Source organism: Pseudophryne corroboree, chromosome 1, assembly GCF_028390025.1.
Source record: "Pseudophryne corroboree isolate aPseCor3 chromosome 1, aPseCor3.hap2, whole genome shotgun sequence".
NCBI classification, from domain to species: domain Eukaryota; kingdom Metazoa; phylum Chordata; class Amphibia; order Anura; family Myobatrachidae; genus Pseudophryne; species Pseudophryne corroboree.
The window spans coordinates 153,471,645-153,488,555 of record NC_086444.1 but is presented as its reverse complement, the minus strand read 5'-3'; the positions used below and the strand labels follow the sequence as shown (position 1 = coordinate 153,488,555).

Here is a 16,911-nt window from a genome sequence, read left to right as displayed (position 1 = left end):
ATTAAAAGTTACTGATGTGTATGAATACATAAATTCCATTGTGTATACTTTTAATATTTTTATGTTATGAGTGAAATAAGTAGATGAGCAGAACATTATCAGTATTGTCAGTTTCCCATTTTCAGAACAAGCAGAGCGCAATGCCATAAAGAGAGCATTATGGAAGCCACAAGCCAGCGAAGAATTATATTTATTATTTAAGACCGGATTTCACTCAGTTTACATTATCCATCTTCTTCGCAGAAATAAATTCTACTTTTGTAGAGTTTTGCTAAATTTGTTTATTTTTTGTATGTAATCACGTAGAGCTTTATAAACCTTATGTATTCCAGAGACATACCACAGCATGATGTGTATATACCTCAATGACGGCTTGGCGGTTGGGTGTGTAACTTATAAATATACTGTTTGGTTCCTTGGACTATAGTGAATGTACACAGTATGCAAAATGATACTCCGTGTGTAATGCAGTGGTGCTGCTATATATTTACAATGTAGTCCAAGATACCTGCCAACAGTCCTGGGTGTTCCTCTTGCAGACTTGCGATATGGAAACCAAAAGTAGTATGGCTTTGTCCGCATTAAAGTGGTTTGGGTGGATAGAAGGTAACTTGAGCAAATAAGAAATATGGTCTAATTTGACTATTTGCAAGCGGGAGTCACGTTAGTGGATGTCCCAGGAGAAACAGCACAATTATGAATCTATTCTCCATAGAGATGTGCGCTGGACCATTATTGCTGGATTTGGATTTGGCTCTGATTCGTTGTCCGGTTTTGGATTTGGATTTAGATTTGCCAAATCGCGTTAATAGTTTTGGATTTGGATTTTTTTCAAAAATTTACAAAAAAAGCTAAAATCACTTAATGTATGCCTTTTTTGTTCCTAGAGTATTATTAACCTAAAAACCATTAATTTCCAGTCAGTTATGACCACCTCACAACTTACGGTATTGTTTTCACCATTACTGGGCTTTGGCTACAGCGACCTGGTTGACTTACTAAGCGACAGAGCAGCGACACAAACACATGGCAGTTATAGCACATCTATGAAACATTGCCACACAGAAGTGGCAGAAATGAAAGTTGGTGCAATATGATATTGCCCTTGGGCCCTCCCTCCCACCGTTATGTTAAATATATTAAAAAGGACAGTTTAAGAAGCCAAGCACTTCAGCGACAGGGACTGACACTTTTGTGGCTGAAGTACTTGTTTTGTTTGGGCCTCCACAAGACAATTTTTTAGGAAAGACTACCTCCGATCACTATTGAGGTGGTTGATGATGAAGGTGTTAATTACATTATAATCTTGAAAAATAAATTTCATGAACTCGCCGCAATGACGTAACATGGAAGAGGTGCCTAGATGGCTAACAACCCAACCTTTACTAACTTTGGCCTCACAAATGGAGCAGATGCCTTCACAAATAGACAGGATTTGGGTAAACATAATCCCACACCAAAGAGGGTGACTTTTTTAGTCTTATGCCCAGGCATCACAATGGCTTTCTTTTTATTATGGGCAAGAACTGCAGTCACTGGTGGGTGACTTACACAAACAACATCATCAAAATCCTCATTTTCAGTGTCAGATAGTAGTAGTATACACATATCACCCCTCATCCTGTTCCACTTCCACACATAAATCCTTAATTTCTATTATGCCCTCATCACTATCTTTTACTTGTACTGCTGAGTCCAGCGTCGGGCGCTACGATCGCGTAGAAATCACTGTGAAAATGGCGGCCGCGCATGCGCGGTAGCCAAATTGGTCTCCGGACGCCATGTTTCCAGAGACTTGCGCATGCGCAGTAGACTCCGGCACAATGCCCATGTCTGCAGCGCCGTACAGAGAAGGGGGCCCACCCAGACGTGCACACGGGTACCCTCCTCTGTTGAAACGCCCCTGCTTAGGTCCTTCTGGTTATAAATTAAGGGAAAGAAATAGTTGGAAAAAAAATGTCCCCACACTCGCCAACTTCCCCTTATACTGGAGCCGGCCCCGACCAATCTCCTGGTGGCTCGGCAGAGAGACAAACAGGCTTATTTACAGACAGCAGAAACGGAATACATACCTGTTACCGGTGGGGTCCCAGCCCCCAGTCTGCTGGCAGCTGGGCGAGCACAAGAAACTCTGTTGCGGATTCACTGTGCTCACCACTAAGCAGGCACGGTGGCTCGCTGCCCTCACCCCATGATCTATTCTCCCTCTATGGGTGAAATCCACAATGGGAGAAAAGCCTGTAGCACCGGTATTCCGGCAGCATTTCACTGCCTGTCGGGATGCTGGTGTCGGCATTGTGACCACCGGGATCTCGACAGGCGGTCTCCTGATTGCCTCCTGTCTGACTGCAAACTAGCACTCTTCACTTATGACTAATTTTAGTCATCGTGAGTGAGAACATTGGAACAGGTTAACATGTGTGTTTTAAATTTTCCATATTATTAATTAAAGTGCACCTAAAACATGCTTTTCTGCAAATCTGCAACAAGAGGAATCAAAGCGCATCCTACAGTATTACAAGTTCTACAATGAGATGTTGTGTAAGATTATTCATGCACTCTTTGTTTGGGGAAAAAGACAATATGCCCTCTGAGAAAGAATTAAATTGTCCTTTATATCCCAAAAATCCCAAACTATGGCTGGGTACACACTTGACGGTGCGCATAAGATGGGACATCGTCAAGGCAAAAGATATTGGACATACACACTGCACAATATCGTCACCGATATAGTCAGTGACGGCATTTACCCACATCCTCGATCATGCAATCTTGTCCAATATCTTTAGATTTCAAGGCTGGAACTAAATATATTGGACTCCATTAATGACCCGCAGGAGTGTGCATCGTTAACAATATAGGGGGTTATTCCGAGTTGATCGCCAGCCAAAAATGTTTGCTGCGCTGCGATTAAGGAAAAATCTGGCACTTCTGCGCATGCGTATGTGGCGCAGTGCGCACGCGCGACGTACTTTCACAATGGCCAATGTATTTTTACACAAGGTCTAGCCGCTTCATGGAAGATACATAAGCTCATCTGTAAAAGTACTGTAAGCAGCGATTCATTCCCATTGGTGTTTGTTAATGCCGTTAAGGGAGTGGACGCTCATATTGTACAAAACATACAGTATACTGTACATACTTTAACGTCAATTAACTACATTATTGCTTTCACACATTAGTTGCGTCTGCATACACTATATTAATTTTTACTCTATTGCTTTGTCTACGGGACTTGAACGCTTACATACAGTAACACGGCAATTGACAAGTGTTTTAATACGTTAGTTTGCGTCTGTATAAACTATATATATATATTTTTTTTCATTGACCCTCTCCGTCTGACCATTGGTCTGTGTGTACATTAACATTACAGTCGTCACTGACCATTTGCCAGACCTTGTACTGTAGATCATTTCGCCGCTATATGCTCTAAAGTACTGGATTAGTGGGGCATTAGCCACCCAGTGGTGGAGATGTGTATTGCATGCTGAGTATGTAGTCGTGCCTCAGCGCACTTATCCGTGATTAAACTCAGCAACCTAAGCTATCGCCTAGGTTGTCAGAATCCGTTTGGAATTCCCTCTGTAGGAACATATTCACAGGGACTGATGTTCTCAGTACAATAGCAAGTTTATTTATACAGGGTAAAGCAGTGTACAACTGTAAACAATAAGTAAAAACCAGGAATGATTGGAGAACACAAAATGAAAGGGAGAACTGGAATTGCACTTGCAATGCTGGGAGTCTGGGAAGTACTTGGCAGTACTGGATACTTGGGAACACACTTGTGATACTGGGATTGGAAACTGACTTGTGATGCTGGGAACTGAGGGGTCACGGGATGCCAGGAGACTGTGAGTACACGGACACACTAAAAGACTATGATTACATGAAAACAGTGTAGACTGAGGAAACCCTTGACACTGTGGACTGTGAAGGCACTTATAATAGGATTGTTCTGTAGCAGAATTAGCACTATAGCAGGATGCACTTGAGCAGAGAATGCAGGGTTGCAGGATTGTACTGTAGAAGATTAGCACCGTAGCAGGATGCACTTGAGCAGAGAATGCATGGTTGCAGGATTGCACTGTAGCAGGTTAGCACCGTAGCAGGATGCACTTGAGCAGAGAATGCAGGGCTGCAGGATTGTACTGTAGAAGATTATCACCATAGCAGGATGCACTTGAGCAGAGAATGCAGGGTTGCAGGATTGCACTGTAGCAGAATGCACTTGAGCACAGAATGCAGGGTAACAGGATTGCACTGTAGAAGGTTCACAGAATAGCAGAATAGCACTGTAGTAGAGTATGCAACGTAGTAGGATGACAGGATTGCACTGTAGCAGGATCACAGGATAGCACTGTAGTAGAGCATGCAACGTAGCAGGATAACGGGATTGCACTGTAGCAGGATCACAGGATAGCACTGTAGTAGAGTATGCAACATAGCAGGATAACGGGATTGCACTGTAGCAGAGTAGCTACACAGGATAGGTGTTGGAGCCTGGCAGTACTATGGATGATTTTAGCAGTAGAGACCAGCATAACCAGGAACAGGAACTGAGACAACCTTGACACGATGAACTGGCAACTGAGAGCCTGTGTGGCTGGCCTATATAGTGAGTTCAGGTGCTGCTCACAGCTGTGGCAACAGCTAATTACCAAGCTGCAGATACAGAGCAGAGTGCTGAGCACCAGAGCAGAGGGCACCACCCCAGGCATGGAGGAGAACCTGCATGGATCGTGACATAGGTGCGACTAAACCTCCGTTTAGGTGGAGAAACAGCCAAGATGGTGCCTAACACCACCCCCCCCCCCCCGCAACCTAAACCTAACCATCCCTCCCACCACAACCTAAATCTAAACCACCCACCGTGGCTTACCTCTATGGCGGACCAGCAGGGTATCGATCGGGATGTAGGGATGCTGGCACCGGCATTCCGATCAGTGTCGGGATTCCGGCATCGGTATTTTCACAACCGGGATCCCGACCGCTGGGATCGTAACTGGATCCAAAAAATGGAGTGCCCTCTTGCATCTAACCCAGGAGCACCAGGATGAATGTGGTAAGACCAAAGTACAGCGCCTCCATTGGGGCCCAATAGTGGTGATGAAAGGGACAAAACATTTACGGCCCTTTTACCCATTCACAGCCGTGAGACAGACTGTGGGTGGTTGGAACACCACAAAATTTTATCTTCCTATTAGTCCATGTGGTCACAGCCGCCCAATGGCTTTTGCACACAGTACCAGCTATTTGCACTTTTATTAATGAGCCTTATAGCCTTAATGCCCTAAATAAATGCCTCCTATGATAAATATATTTATGAGACATATTAGTTCCTGATTCAGTTGAAATTACAATTTAACTTCCCTGCTATTGGGAAACAAATCCAATTTAGGCCGAAACCAATTAAGTCTTTGGTCTGTTGAAGGAAATCAGAGCAACTCAAATGTGAAAACAGGGAGAACATACAAACTCTAAACCAATAGCGCCAGAATGTGGAATTGTACTGAAGCATCATCGCTGTGTGGGATAAATTGTATACAACTATTGATCAATGTTTTATTTAACATCATCATGTGGCAGTATTTAATGGCATTGCACTAAAATGGAAGGTCCATTGTACATTTATAGAGGAGCTTGCACAAATCATGTAAATTGGTGGCATGTTTCTGTAGTCTATTGATCATCATTTAATAGAAAGCGATATTTGTTCTTTACTGGGCTGCAAGTTCATTTGAGTCTTTAGTTTGTGCTTCATATAACTGGGGAGATTACTATTTACGGTATGTCTTTGGGTAGAACCGGCCCTGGGATTTCTGCCATCTGGCTTCAATATTCTGAAATCATACTTGTTTTTTTTAGTACAGTAGTTATGTGTAAAAGTAATAAAGAAATCAACAAATAAGACTCCTCATGATTTATCAACTATTCTCTGCTGTAGTTTTTGTTTTCTTTTGCAAAAGAAATCAAAAACTACAGCGGAAAATAGTTGATAAATCATGAGGAGTCTTATTTGTTCATTTTGCTCTATGCCGCTCCATAGAGCAAAATGGGGCCGAGTACTTCAATTTATGAAGCAGAACTAGAGTACGTTTGTTGAAAAACATGCCATCTTGTGGGCACCCAATGCCTGGATGAGACATTCCTTTGGAGGTCCTGCACATACAGTACATGCTGCATGTGTCCCAGGCATGCGCAGTACTGGATAACGCTCTAGCTTCTTGTACATCCTAACTGGCTTAGTTTGTGCATATGCGCAGCCTCGCTCATGTGCAAAAAAAGACACCTCACCTTATAATAAGTAGAACCCTTAATATTTTATTGACTAATGACTCTTTGGGCGGTATTCAAATGATATATCACGCCCAATCTCCTTTCTAAAGTGATCCCCGTTATCGCGCATATTGTGCCCAAAGTAATCAGGTTGAGCTACATAAAGGGATGGGCGCCTTGCTTTCCCGGAGGTAGCGAGCTGAAATTATGATACCACGCCTGTTAGCATAAACAGAACAGGTGTGGAAAGGGGTGAAAAGAATTGAATACCACCCCATTTGTCTTAAATCTGTAGTAGTGCATTCACATGGACATTTACTGTATAATTCTGGATTATAAAATTAACTGTTAGTAATTGAGTTGTTTAGAAGAGGATGTAGTCAGGATCCCAGCATTTGGGTTCCCGACTGTCAGAATCCAAACACCAGAATCCCGTCGCTCACAATGCCGATGGATGCCCAAGGTGAGTATTAGGATTAGGGTCAGGGTCGGTTTTAGGCAGGGGCTGATTGGGATGGAAAACCAGCCCAATAAATTTATGGAAGCAGCCCTATTGGGGGTGGGGCCTGTTGAGGGGACAGGTTTCTGAGTTGGGCGCAGTTGCGGTCTTCCTTGCATCTTTTTCTGCAGTTGCTGGTTTGACTTTATGCTAATGACGCTACAATGCCCTTCCCTGGTGTACATCCGTGCTTTCAAATATGCAAGGACTGAGATGCCCACTGTCAGTGTCCACAGATGCTGCCATCATGCTTTGTGCATCTTTAGACATCACCATCCTTCGCACCATTGTAACTTTCACAAGCCCTATGCTAGATACAGATCATCCGTCTGAGTATGGCCTCCAATGTGAGTGATTCAATGTCTCTATATGTAACTACTTTCTCCAACAAGCCCACATTATGTTACATCTGCATCTGATTAGCCAACCCCCTGTAACCACACAGGAATGCCCAACACATTCTAATACACTTCTTGGTGCGTGTGTCTGACTCGGTACTGCAACTCTGTATGAACACCATTGCGGTGCATGCATGCACGGTGCAACTCAGACGCAAGTGCAGATGATAAACATTGCACAAGAAAAAAATAAAACACATTTGACCCCCACAGGGAAAAAACACACACATTGGTCCCCACAGAAAACAATAAAACAAATTGGCCCCTACAGGGAAAAAAAATGTATAATATAGATTTTGGTATTACAATTTGTTTCAAATTTCCACTGCTCTTTAAAAGGCCCAGTAACAACAAGAGGTTTTATAATTCTTGGCTGTAGCATCTATATATTAATTCATTTATTAACAATTATGTAGCGCTAGCATATTCCATTGCACTTTCTTTTAAAGTCGGACAGGGGCAGTTTGGTTACTGAAAGTGGCCCTGGAAGAATTTGTAGAAGTGGCAACCATGGTGGCAGCACCATCCCTCACATGTCAACAAACAAAACAGGCCCTGCATGCGCGTCGGCCCACCAGGGATCTTCCCTGTAAGCCCTATGACCAATCCGCACCCTGGTTTTAGTGTTAGGGTTAAGCACTAGGGTTAGGCTGCGGGAGGGGACAGACAGGGTTAGGCTGCAGGAGGGGTGGGTTAGGAGCAGGGTTAAAATACTTACCGGGACCCAGCAGCATTTTGAGTGTCGGGATTCTGAGCTCCTGGATCTTGACTGATGGTATGTCAATACCAGTAGAGCCCGGCTTGCTATGTATAACAATGGGGATCCGGTCAGGATCCAGGCAGTCGAAATACAGATGCCGGAATCCCAACATCGATTAAAATGCTGGCAAGGAACACCATCCTGAACGAGCGTGGACCAGACCGCCAGGCAGGTAAGCTGTGGGGGTGGAGGGGGAGGTTTAGGTTTGTGCTGCGGGGGAAAGGTAAGGATTAGGCTGCGGGGAAGGGAGGGTTAGGATTAGGCTGCAGGGTGGTGGGGTTCGGTTTAGGCACCCCCAGGGAGGGTTAGGGTTTAGATGCAGCGGGAGTGAGGGTTAGGTTTAGTCTACAGGTAGGGGGGATAGGATTAGGCTGGGTGGTGGAGGGTTAAGTTCAGGCTGCGGGGAGGGAAGGGTAGGGGGGCATTGTGGTAAGTATACTTACTTTCCCCATGTTGGGATTGTAAGCATCGTGATGCCGCATTCGGTCTTCTGACCTTCGGCATTTCCTACCCAACGTGCTCCTATAGCTTTCACATTGCAAAGACAAGGGCGCCTGATTCTTAAGGCCCATATAGACGGGCCGATGCGGGATAGATGTGTGCTGAGCGAACCGCTCAGCACACATCTCTCCCGCCGCTCAGCACAGCGCGATCTGTGCTGAGCGTGCGGGGGGAGACGGGGGGCGCTCATTTCAGGCCAATCTAGCAGCAGCGATAGCGATGCACGGGGCTGCGCATCGCTATCACTGTAGGGGGTACACACGGAGCGATAATGCTCAAATTCTAAGCAATCTAGTCAGATTGCTTAGAATATCGCTCCGTGAGTACCCCCCTTTACTGTGGAATAAATTAAGAAATAGCAAGTAACTGCACATGGACAAACCACGTTGCACTGCAAGGGGTGCAAATACATACATCTGTTTGCATGCAGGGTAAATACTGCAGCTTTTGCATGTAGCCCATAAATGCTGGGCAGCTTTAATTCTACACATTTGAGTTTGTACATTACTTTCTTTAAATCTTTGTGCACATTTGAAATCTGCCCCACCTGCAGTGCAGCATTGTTTTACGCAGGTGCACAGTTGCTTGCTCTTTCTTTCTTTATTCCTGGTACAGAATATGATTGATTTATTGCAGTTACCAGAGGCAGTTTTCTTGTTACATAATGTCACTGTACCCTTAATATCCTATTAATCTGAGACACCTTAGATTTACACAGGTTCCGTGGTTGGTTGGTTGCTTAAAACCAGGTGACATCCAGGCTTGAATTTCGACAGCCACAGAGCCTGTATAAATCATAGGTTTCCCTGGTTAAATGGAAATTTTGGCAAGCCTACAGTACTTATACAGTAGTAAATGGGCACCAAAAGTTAACACGTATTCTTTTCTTTTAGCAGGTATCATCAACAGAACTGTGGCTGGGACCTATGAGACTAACACAGGGTCCTGTTCAGGTAATAACCTCTTCACCGTTTAACAGGCTTGATAATATGAAAATCATGTGACAGACAGTGCGTGCACAGTGGTCAGCATCATACCCTCTAACATGACCTCTTCCACCAGGTACAATACTCTCTGCTCCTGGACTTCCTGCTTCATCTACGATGGCAGTAATCTGTGTTAACAATTGACTAGTCCGGTGCAGGTGCCTGCAATCATAAATTAAGAGGGAAGTCCTGGAGAAGAGCATTTTGTACCTGAATTACTACCCAATTCGATACATTTATCTGCAGATATTGTTATTTATTTTTCTGCAATCTTGTGATTGTTTCCTACACACACTGTCATACCTGTCCCATCTTTCAGCGGCACAATCACATATTGACGACTGTCCCACCATCCCAAAAGTCATGATTTTTTTCCCACGTTGGAGACTTGGCCTGCTCACTGGGCTGCAAATGGCAACATATGGTAGAATCTATTTAAGGTGGTTGGGGTGCCTAGAACTTTAGAATCACTAGACAGGCCCCCTATATGTGGTGGTAACACCCTTGTTTTCTCTATCGTCCTAGTGGATGCTGGGCTTCTTGAAAGGACCATGGGGAATAGCGGCTCCGCAGGAGACAGGGCACAAAAAGTAAAGCTTTAGGATCAGGTGGTGTGCACTGGCTCCTCCCCCTATGACCCTCCTCCAAGCCTCAGTTAGATTTTTGTGCCCGGCCGAGAAGGGTGCAATCTAGGTGGCTCTCCTAAAGAGCTGCTTAGAAAAGTTTAGCTTAGGTTTTTTATTTTACAGTGAGTCCTGCTGGCAACAGGATCACTGCAACGAGGGACTTAGGGGAGAAGAAGTGAACTCACCTGCGTGCAGGATGGATTGGCTTCTTTGGCTACTGGACATTAGCTCCAGAGGGACGATCACAGGTACAGCCTGGATGGTCACCGGAGCCTCGCCGCCGGCCCCCTTGCAGATGCTGAAACGAGAAGAGGTCCAGAATCGGCGGCAGAAGACTCCTCAGTCTTCTTAAGGTAGCGCACAGCACTGCAGCTGTGCGCCATTTTCCTCTCAGCACACTTCACACGGCAGTCACTGAGGGTGCAGGGCGCTGGGAGGGGGGCGCCCTGGGAGGCAAATGAAAACCTTTTTTGGCTAAAAATACCTCACATATAGCCTCCGGGGGCTATATGGAGATATTTAACCCCTGCCAGAATCCGTTAAGAGCGGGAGACGAGGCCGCCGAAAAAGGGGCGGGGCCTATCTCCTCAGCACACAGCGCCATTTTCCCTCACAGAAAGGCTGGAGGGAAGGCTCCCAGGCTCTCCCCTGCACTGCACTACAGAAACAGGGTTAAAACAGAGAGGGGGGGCACTAATTTGGCGTTAGAAATATATAAAAAAGATGCTATAAGGGAAAACACTTATATAAGGTTGTCCCTATATAATTATAGCGTTTTTGGTGTGTGCTGGCAAACTCTCCCTCTGTCTCTCCAAAGGGCTAGTAGGTCCTGTCCTCTATCAGAGCATTCCCTGTGTGTGTGCTGTGTGTCGGTACGTGTGTGTCGACATGTATGAGGACGATGTTGGTGAGGAGGCGGAGCAATTGCCTGTAATGGTGATGTCACTTTCTAGGGAGTCGACACCGGAATGGATGGCTTATTTAGGGAATTACGTGATAATGTCAACACGCGCCAAGGTCGGTTGACGACATGAGACGGCCGACAAACAATTAGTACCGGTCCAGACGTCTCAAAAACACCGTCAGGGGTTTTAAAACGCCCGTTTACTTTAGTCGGTCGACACAGACACAGACAGGGACACTGAATCCAGTGTCGACGGTGAATAAACAAACGTATTCCTTATTAGGGCCACACGTTAAGGGCAATGAAGGAGGTGTTACATATTTCTGATACTACAAGTACCACAAAAGAGGGTATTATGTGGGATGTGAAAAAACTACCGTAGTTTTTCCTGAATCAGATAAATTAAATGAAGTGTGTGATGATGCGTGGGTTCCCCCCGATAGAAAATATGGGCGGTATACCCTTTCCCGCCAGAAGTTAGGGCGCGTTGGGAAACACCCCTTAGGGTGGATAAGGCGCTCACACGCTTATCAGAACAAGTGGCGGTACCGTCTATAGATAGGGCCGTCCTCAAGGAGCCAGCTGACAGGAGGCTGGAAAAATATCATAAAAAGTATATACACACATACTGGTGTTATACTGCGACCAGCGATCGCCTCAGCCTGGATGTGCAGAGCTGGGGTGGCTTGGTCGGATTCCCTGACTAAAAATATTGATACCCTTGACAGGGACAGTATTTTATTGACTATAGAGCATTTAAAGGATGTATTTCTATATATGCGAGATGCACAGAGGGATATTTGCACTCTGGCATCAAGAGTAAGTGCGATGTCCATATCTGCCAGAAGATGTTTATGGACACGACAGTGGTCAGGTGATGCAGATTCCAAACGGCACAAAGGTGTATTGCCGTATAAAGGAAGAGGAGTTATTTGGGGTCTGTCCATCGGACCTGGTGGCCACGGCAACTGCTGGAAAATCCACCGTTTTTACCCTAAGTCACATCTCTGCAGAAAAAGACACCGTCTTTTCAGCTTCAGTCCTTTCGTCCCTATAAGAGTCATATCTGCCCAGGGATAGAGGAAAGGGAAGAAGACTGCAGCAGGCAGCCCATTCCCAGGAACAGAAGCGTTCCACCGCTTCTGACAAGCTCTCAGCATGACGCTGAGACCGTACAGGACCCCTGGATCCTACAAGTAGTATCCCAGGGGTACAGTTTGGAATGTCGAGACGTTTCCCCTGCGCAGGCTCCTGAAGTCTGCTTTACCAAGGTCTCCCTCCGACAAGGAGGCAGTATGGGAAAAAATTCACGAGCTGTATTCCCAGCAGGTGATAATTAAATTACCCCTCCTACAACAAGAAAAGGGGTATTATTCCACACTATATTGTGGTACTGAAGCCAGAAGGCTAGGTGAGACCTATTCTAAATCTAAAAAAATTTGAACACTTACAAAGGTTCAAATCAAGATGGAGTCACTCAGAGCAGTGATAATGAACCGGGAAGAAGGGGACTATCTGGTGTCCCGAGACATCAGGGATGCTTACCTCCATGTCCCAAATTTGCTCTTATCACTAAGGGTACCTCAGGTTCGTGGTACAGAACTGTCACTATCAGTTTCAGACGCTGCCGTTTGGATTGTCTACGGCACCCCGGGTCTTTACCAAGGTAATGGCCGAAATGATGGTTCTTCTTCGAAGAAAAGGCGTCTTAATTATCCCTTACTTGGACGATCTCCTGATAAGGGCAAAGTCCAGGGAACAGTTGGAGGTCGGAGTAGCACTATCTCGGATACTGTTACAACAGCAGGGGTGGATTCTAAATATTCCAAAATCGCAGCTGATCCCGACAACAAGTCTCCTGTGCTTAGGGATGATTCTGGACACAGTCCAGAAAAAGGTGTTTCTCCCGGAAGAGAAAGCCAGGGAGTTATCCGAGCTAGTCAGGAACCTCCTAAAATCAGTGCATCATTGCACAAGGGCCATGGTAAAAAAATGGTGACTTCCTTCGAAGCAATTCCAGTCGGCAGATTTCATGCAAGAACTTTTCAGTGGGATCTGCTGGACAAATGGTCCGGATCGCATCTTCAGATGCATCAGCGGATAACCCTATATCCAAGGACAAGGGTGTCTCTCCTGTGGTGGTTACAGAGTGCTCATCTTCTAGAGGGCCGCAGATTCGGCATTCAGTTTTGGATGTTGGTGACCACGGAGGCCAGCCCGAGAGGCTGGGGAGCAGTCACACAAGGAAAAAATTTCCAGGGAGTGTGATCAAGTCTGGAGATTTTTCTCCACATAAATATAGCTAAGGGTAAAATTATAATGCTCTAAGCTTAGCAAGACCTCTGCTTCAAGGTCAGCCGGTATTGATCCAGTGGGATAAAACATCACGGCAGTCGCCCATGTAAATAGACAGGGCGGCACAAGAAGCAGGAGGGCAGTGGCAAAAACTGCAAGGACTTTTCGCTGGGCGGAAAATCATGTGATAGCACTGTCAGCAGTGTTTCATTCCGGGAATGGAAACTGGGAAGCAGACTTCCTCAGTAGGCACGACCTCCACCCGGCAGAGTGGGAACTTCATGGGGAAGTTTTCCACATAATTGTAAACCGTTGGGAATTACCAAAGGTGGACATGATGGCGTCCCGTCTGAACAAAAAACGGGACAGGTATTGCGCCAGGTTAAGAGACCCTCAGGCAATAGCTGTGGACGTTCTGGTAACACCGTGGGTGTACCAGTCGGTGTATGTGTTCCATCCTCTGCTTTTCATACCTAAGGTACTGAGAATTATAAGACGTAGAGGAGTAAGAACTATACTCATGGCTCCGGATTGGCCAAGAAGGACTTGGTACCCGGAACTTCAAGAGATGCTCACAGAGGACTTATGGCCTCTGCCGCTAAGAAGGGACTTGTTTCAGCAAGTACCATGTCTGTTCCAAGACTTACCGCAGCTGCGTTTGACGGCATGGCGGTGGAACGCCGGATCCTAAGGGAAAAGGCATTCAGGAAGAGGTCATTCCTACCCTGGTCAAAGCCAGAAAGGAGGTGACCGCACAACATTATCACCACATGTGGCGAAAATATGTTGCGTGGTGTGAGGCCAGGAAGGCCCCACGAAGAAATTTCAACTCGGTCGATTCCTGCATTTCTTGCAAACAGGAGTGTCTATGGGCCTCAAATTGGGGTCCATTAAGGTTCAAATTTCGGCCCTGTCGATTTTTCTTCCAGAAAGAATTGGCTTCAGTTCCTGAAGTCCAGAAGTTTGTCAAGGGAGTATTGCATATACAACCCCCTTTTGTGCCTCCAGTGGCACTGTGGGATCTCAACGTAGTTCTGGGATTCCTCAAAACACATTGGTTTAAAACCAGTCAAATCTGTGGATTTGAAGCATCTCACATGAAAAGTGAACATGCTCTTGGACCTGGCCTGGACCAGGCGAGTGTCAAATTGGTGGTTTTTTTTCTCAAAAAAGCCCATATCTGTTTGTCCATTCGGACAGGGCAGAGCTGCGGACTCGTCCCCAGTTCTCTCCCTAAGGTGGTGTCAGTGTTTCACCTGAACCAGCTTATTGGGGTGTCTTGCGCCTACTAGGGACTTGGAGGACTCCAAGTTGCTAGATGTGGTCAGGGCCCTGAAAATATAGGTTCCAGGACGGCTGGAGTCAGGAAAACTGACTTGCTGTTATCCTGTATGCACCCAACAAACTGGGTGCTCTTGCTTTTAAGCAGACTTTTACTAGTTGGATGTGTAATACAATTCAGCTTGCACATTCTGTGGCAGGCCTGCCACAGCCAAAATATGTAAATGCCCATTCCACAAGGAAGGTGGGCTCATCTTGGGCGGCTGCCCGAGGGGTCTCGGCTTTACAACTTTGCCGAGCGGCTATTTAGTCAGGGGCAAACACGTTTGTAAAATCCTACAAATTTGATACCCTGGCTAAGGAGGACCTGGAGTTCTCTCATTCGGTGCTGCAGAGTCATCCGCACTCTCCCGCCCGTTTGGGAGCTTTGGTATAATCCCCATGGTCCTTTCAGGAACCCCAGCATCCACTAGGACGATAGAGAAAATAAGAATTTACTTACCGATAATTCTATTTCTCGGAGTCCGTAGTGGATGCTGGGCGCCCATCCCAAGTGCGGATTATCTGCATTACTTGTACATAGTTACAAAAATCGGGTTATTATTGTTGTGAGCCATCCTTTCAGAGGCTCCGCTGTTATCATACTGTTAACTGGGTTCAGATCACAGGTTGTACAGTGTGATTGGTGTGGCTGGTATGAGTCTTACCCGGGATTCATAAATCCTTCCTTATTGTGTACGCTCGTCCGGGCACAGTACCTAACTGAGGCTTGGAGGAGGGTCATAGGGGGAGGAGCCAGTGCACACCACCTGATCCTAAAGCTTTACTTTTTGTGCCCTGTCTCCTGCGGAGCCGCTATTCCCCATGGTCCTTTCAAGAAGCCCAGCATCCACTACGGACTCCGAGAAATAGAATTATCGGTAAGTAAATTCTTATTATAACATGTTCATTTTCCCAAAGTGTCCCAGTTCTAAAAATGTGAATGTTGGGCTTGAAGCACTAGGAAACTGGGTATTGAGTGACAAATTAAGTACAAGTATCTCTGGGGCAGGGCCAGACTGGCCATATGCCAGAAGGGAAGATAGGCCAATATGGCTGCTTGAAAGCCTGGCCGATCAGCTCTGCATCCTGGGGCTTTGCGCGGCTAGCATGCAAAGACACTGGGTGTGCTGTGAGGCCACGCCCAGTTACTCCCGAAATGCCCCGGTGAGGCATGGCCATGCCTCTTTTCCTCACACACACTTCCAATGCCAGTGCCGATTGGGATCCCCAGTCCATCACTGCTATGAGGAACAAGAAGAATACTCCCCTTTCCATACTTAGATTACCCCAACAGTATGCTGCTGATACAGTGAGTGTACGAAGAACTATATATAGGCATATAAAGGCATGTAGTCATGGCGGCAACACGGGAATAATTTGATCCTACCCTTAAGATGGGTAGCCCTAACTTAATATTGCCAAAATCTTCAAACAGAATTCCTCAACTATTGGGATAACAAGGTAACCAAAATTAGGAGGTAGTGGTAAATTTACTATGACGGGGGTTCTATTTAAGATGGGATGTGGCCCATAGCAACCAAACAGATTCCAGGTATTAACTTCTAGAAGGCGCTAAATAAATGAGAAGTAGAATCTGATTGGTTGCTGTGGGCAACATACCATCTTAAATAGAACTCCCACCTTAGTAAATTTACCCCAAAATCTTTTGGAACTCAATCGACGGTTAAACGAATCAGTCTAAATTATACAGCAAAGAAAAGTAGGGTCCAAGATACACATCTTGTTCCAGTCTATACATATAATTTAAATCCAAGAAAAAATGTACGTGTTTACAGTAAACGTGTGTGTGGTTTAAGGATCAGCATTAGGAAACATGCCACTGTGCAGACAGCTCCAGCAGAGAAGTCTGAATGCAGGTCACCAGGTCCAATGGCTCCTCTCAAACTCAGCGGAATTTATTGATTGTGTCACAGAACAGCATTTCCATGGAAACAAACTTTAACAAAGCAGGGTCAGGAGAACAGTGCAGTATTCACAGGGGCCTGAATGGCTGCTTTATATCATAGACATACTACGTAGCCTTTCCTCAGGCACAGACGGCATACCTTTATAAACCTCAACACAATGCACAGGTTAAACATTTCTAATTTTATCAATACCGGCATAGCACAAAGTGGGTCAAGAACGTGAAATAACTGTGCCCATCATATAATAAATAATATAAATAGAGGCAAAGCAAAAACTATACAGTATAATATAGATTATTGCAAATACTGTACCCGCGATACGGATATCTACAATAACAAATAATCATTTGATCATCCAGAATTTGTATTTTGTATATATATATATATATATATATATAACAAGGAAAAA

General features: G+C 45.4%; 1 protein-coding gene across 2 annotated transcripts in view; it reads left to right on the top strand.

The window, feature by feature from the left end:
• Positions 1–16,911, top strand: part of PDE8B (phosphodiesterase 8B) — a 309,750-nt gene that overhangs the window by 189,931 nt on the left and 102,908 nt on the right. For both annotated transcript variants that reach the window (XM_063963660.1, XM_063963664.1), the window contains exon 2: positions 9,334–9,393. In XM_063963660.1, coding sequence (XP_063819730.1) covers positions 9,334–9,393 — 60 coding nt within the window. The remainder of the gene's footprint in view (positions 1–9,333; positions 9,394–16,911) is intronic.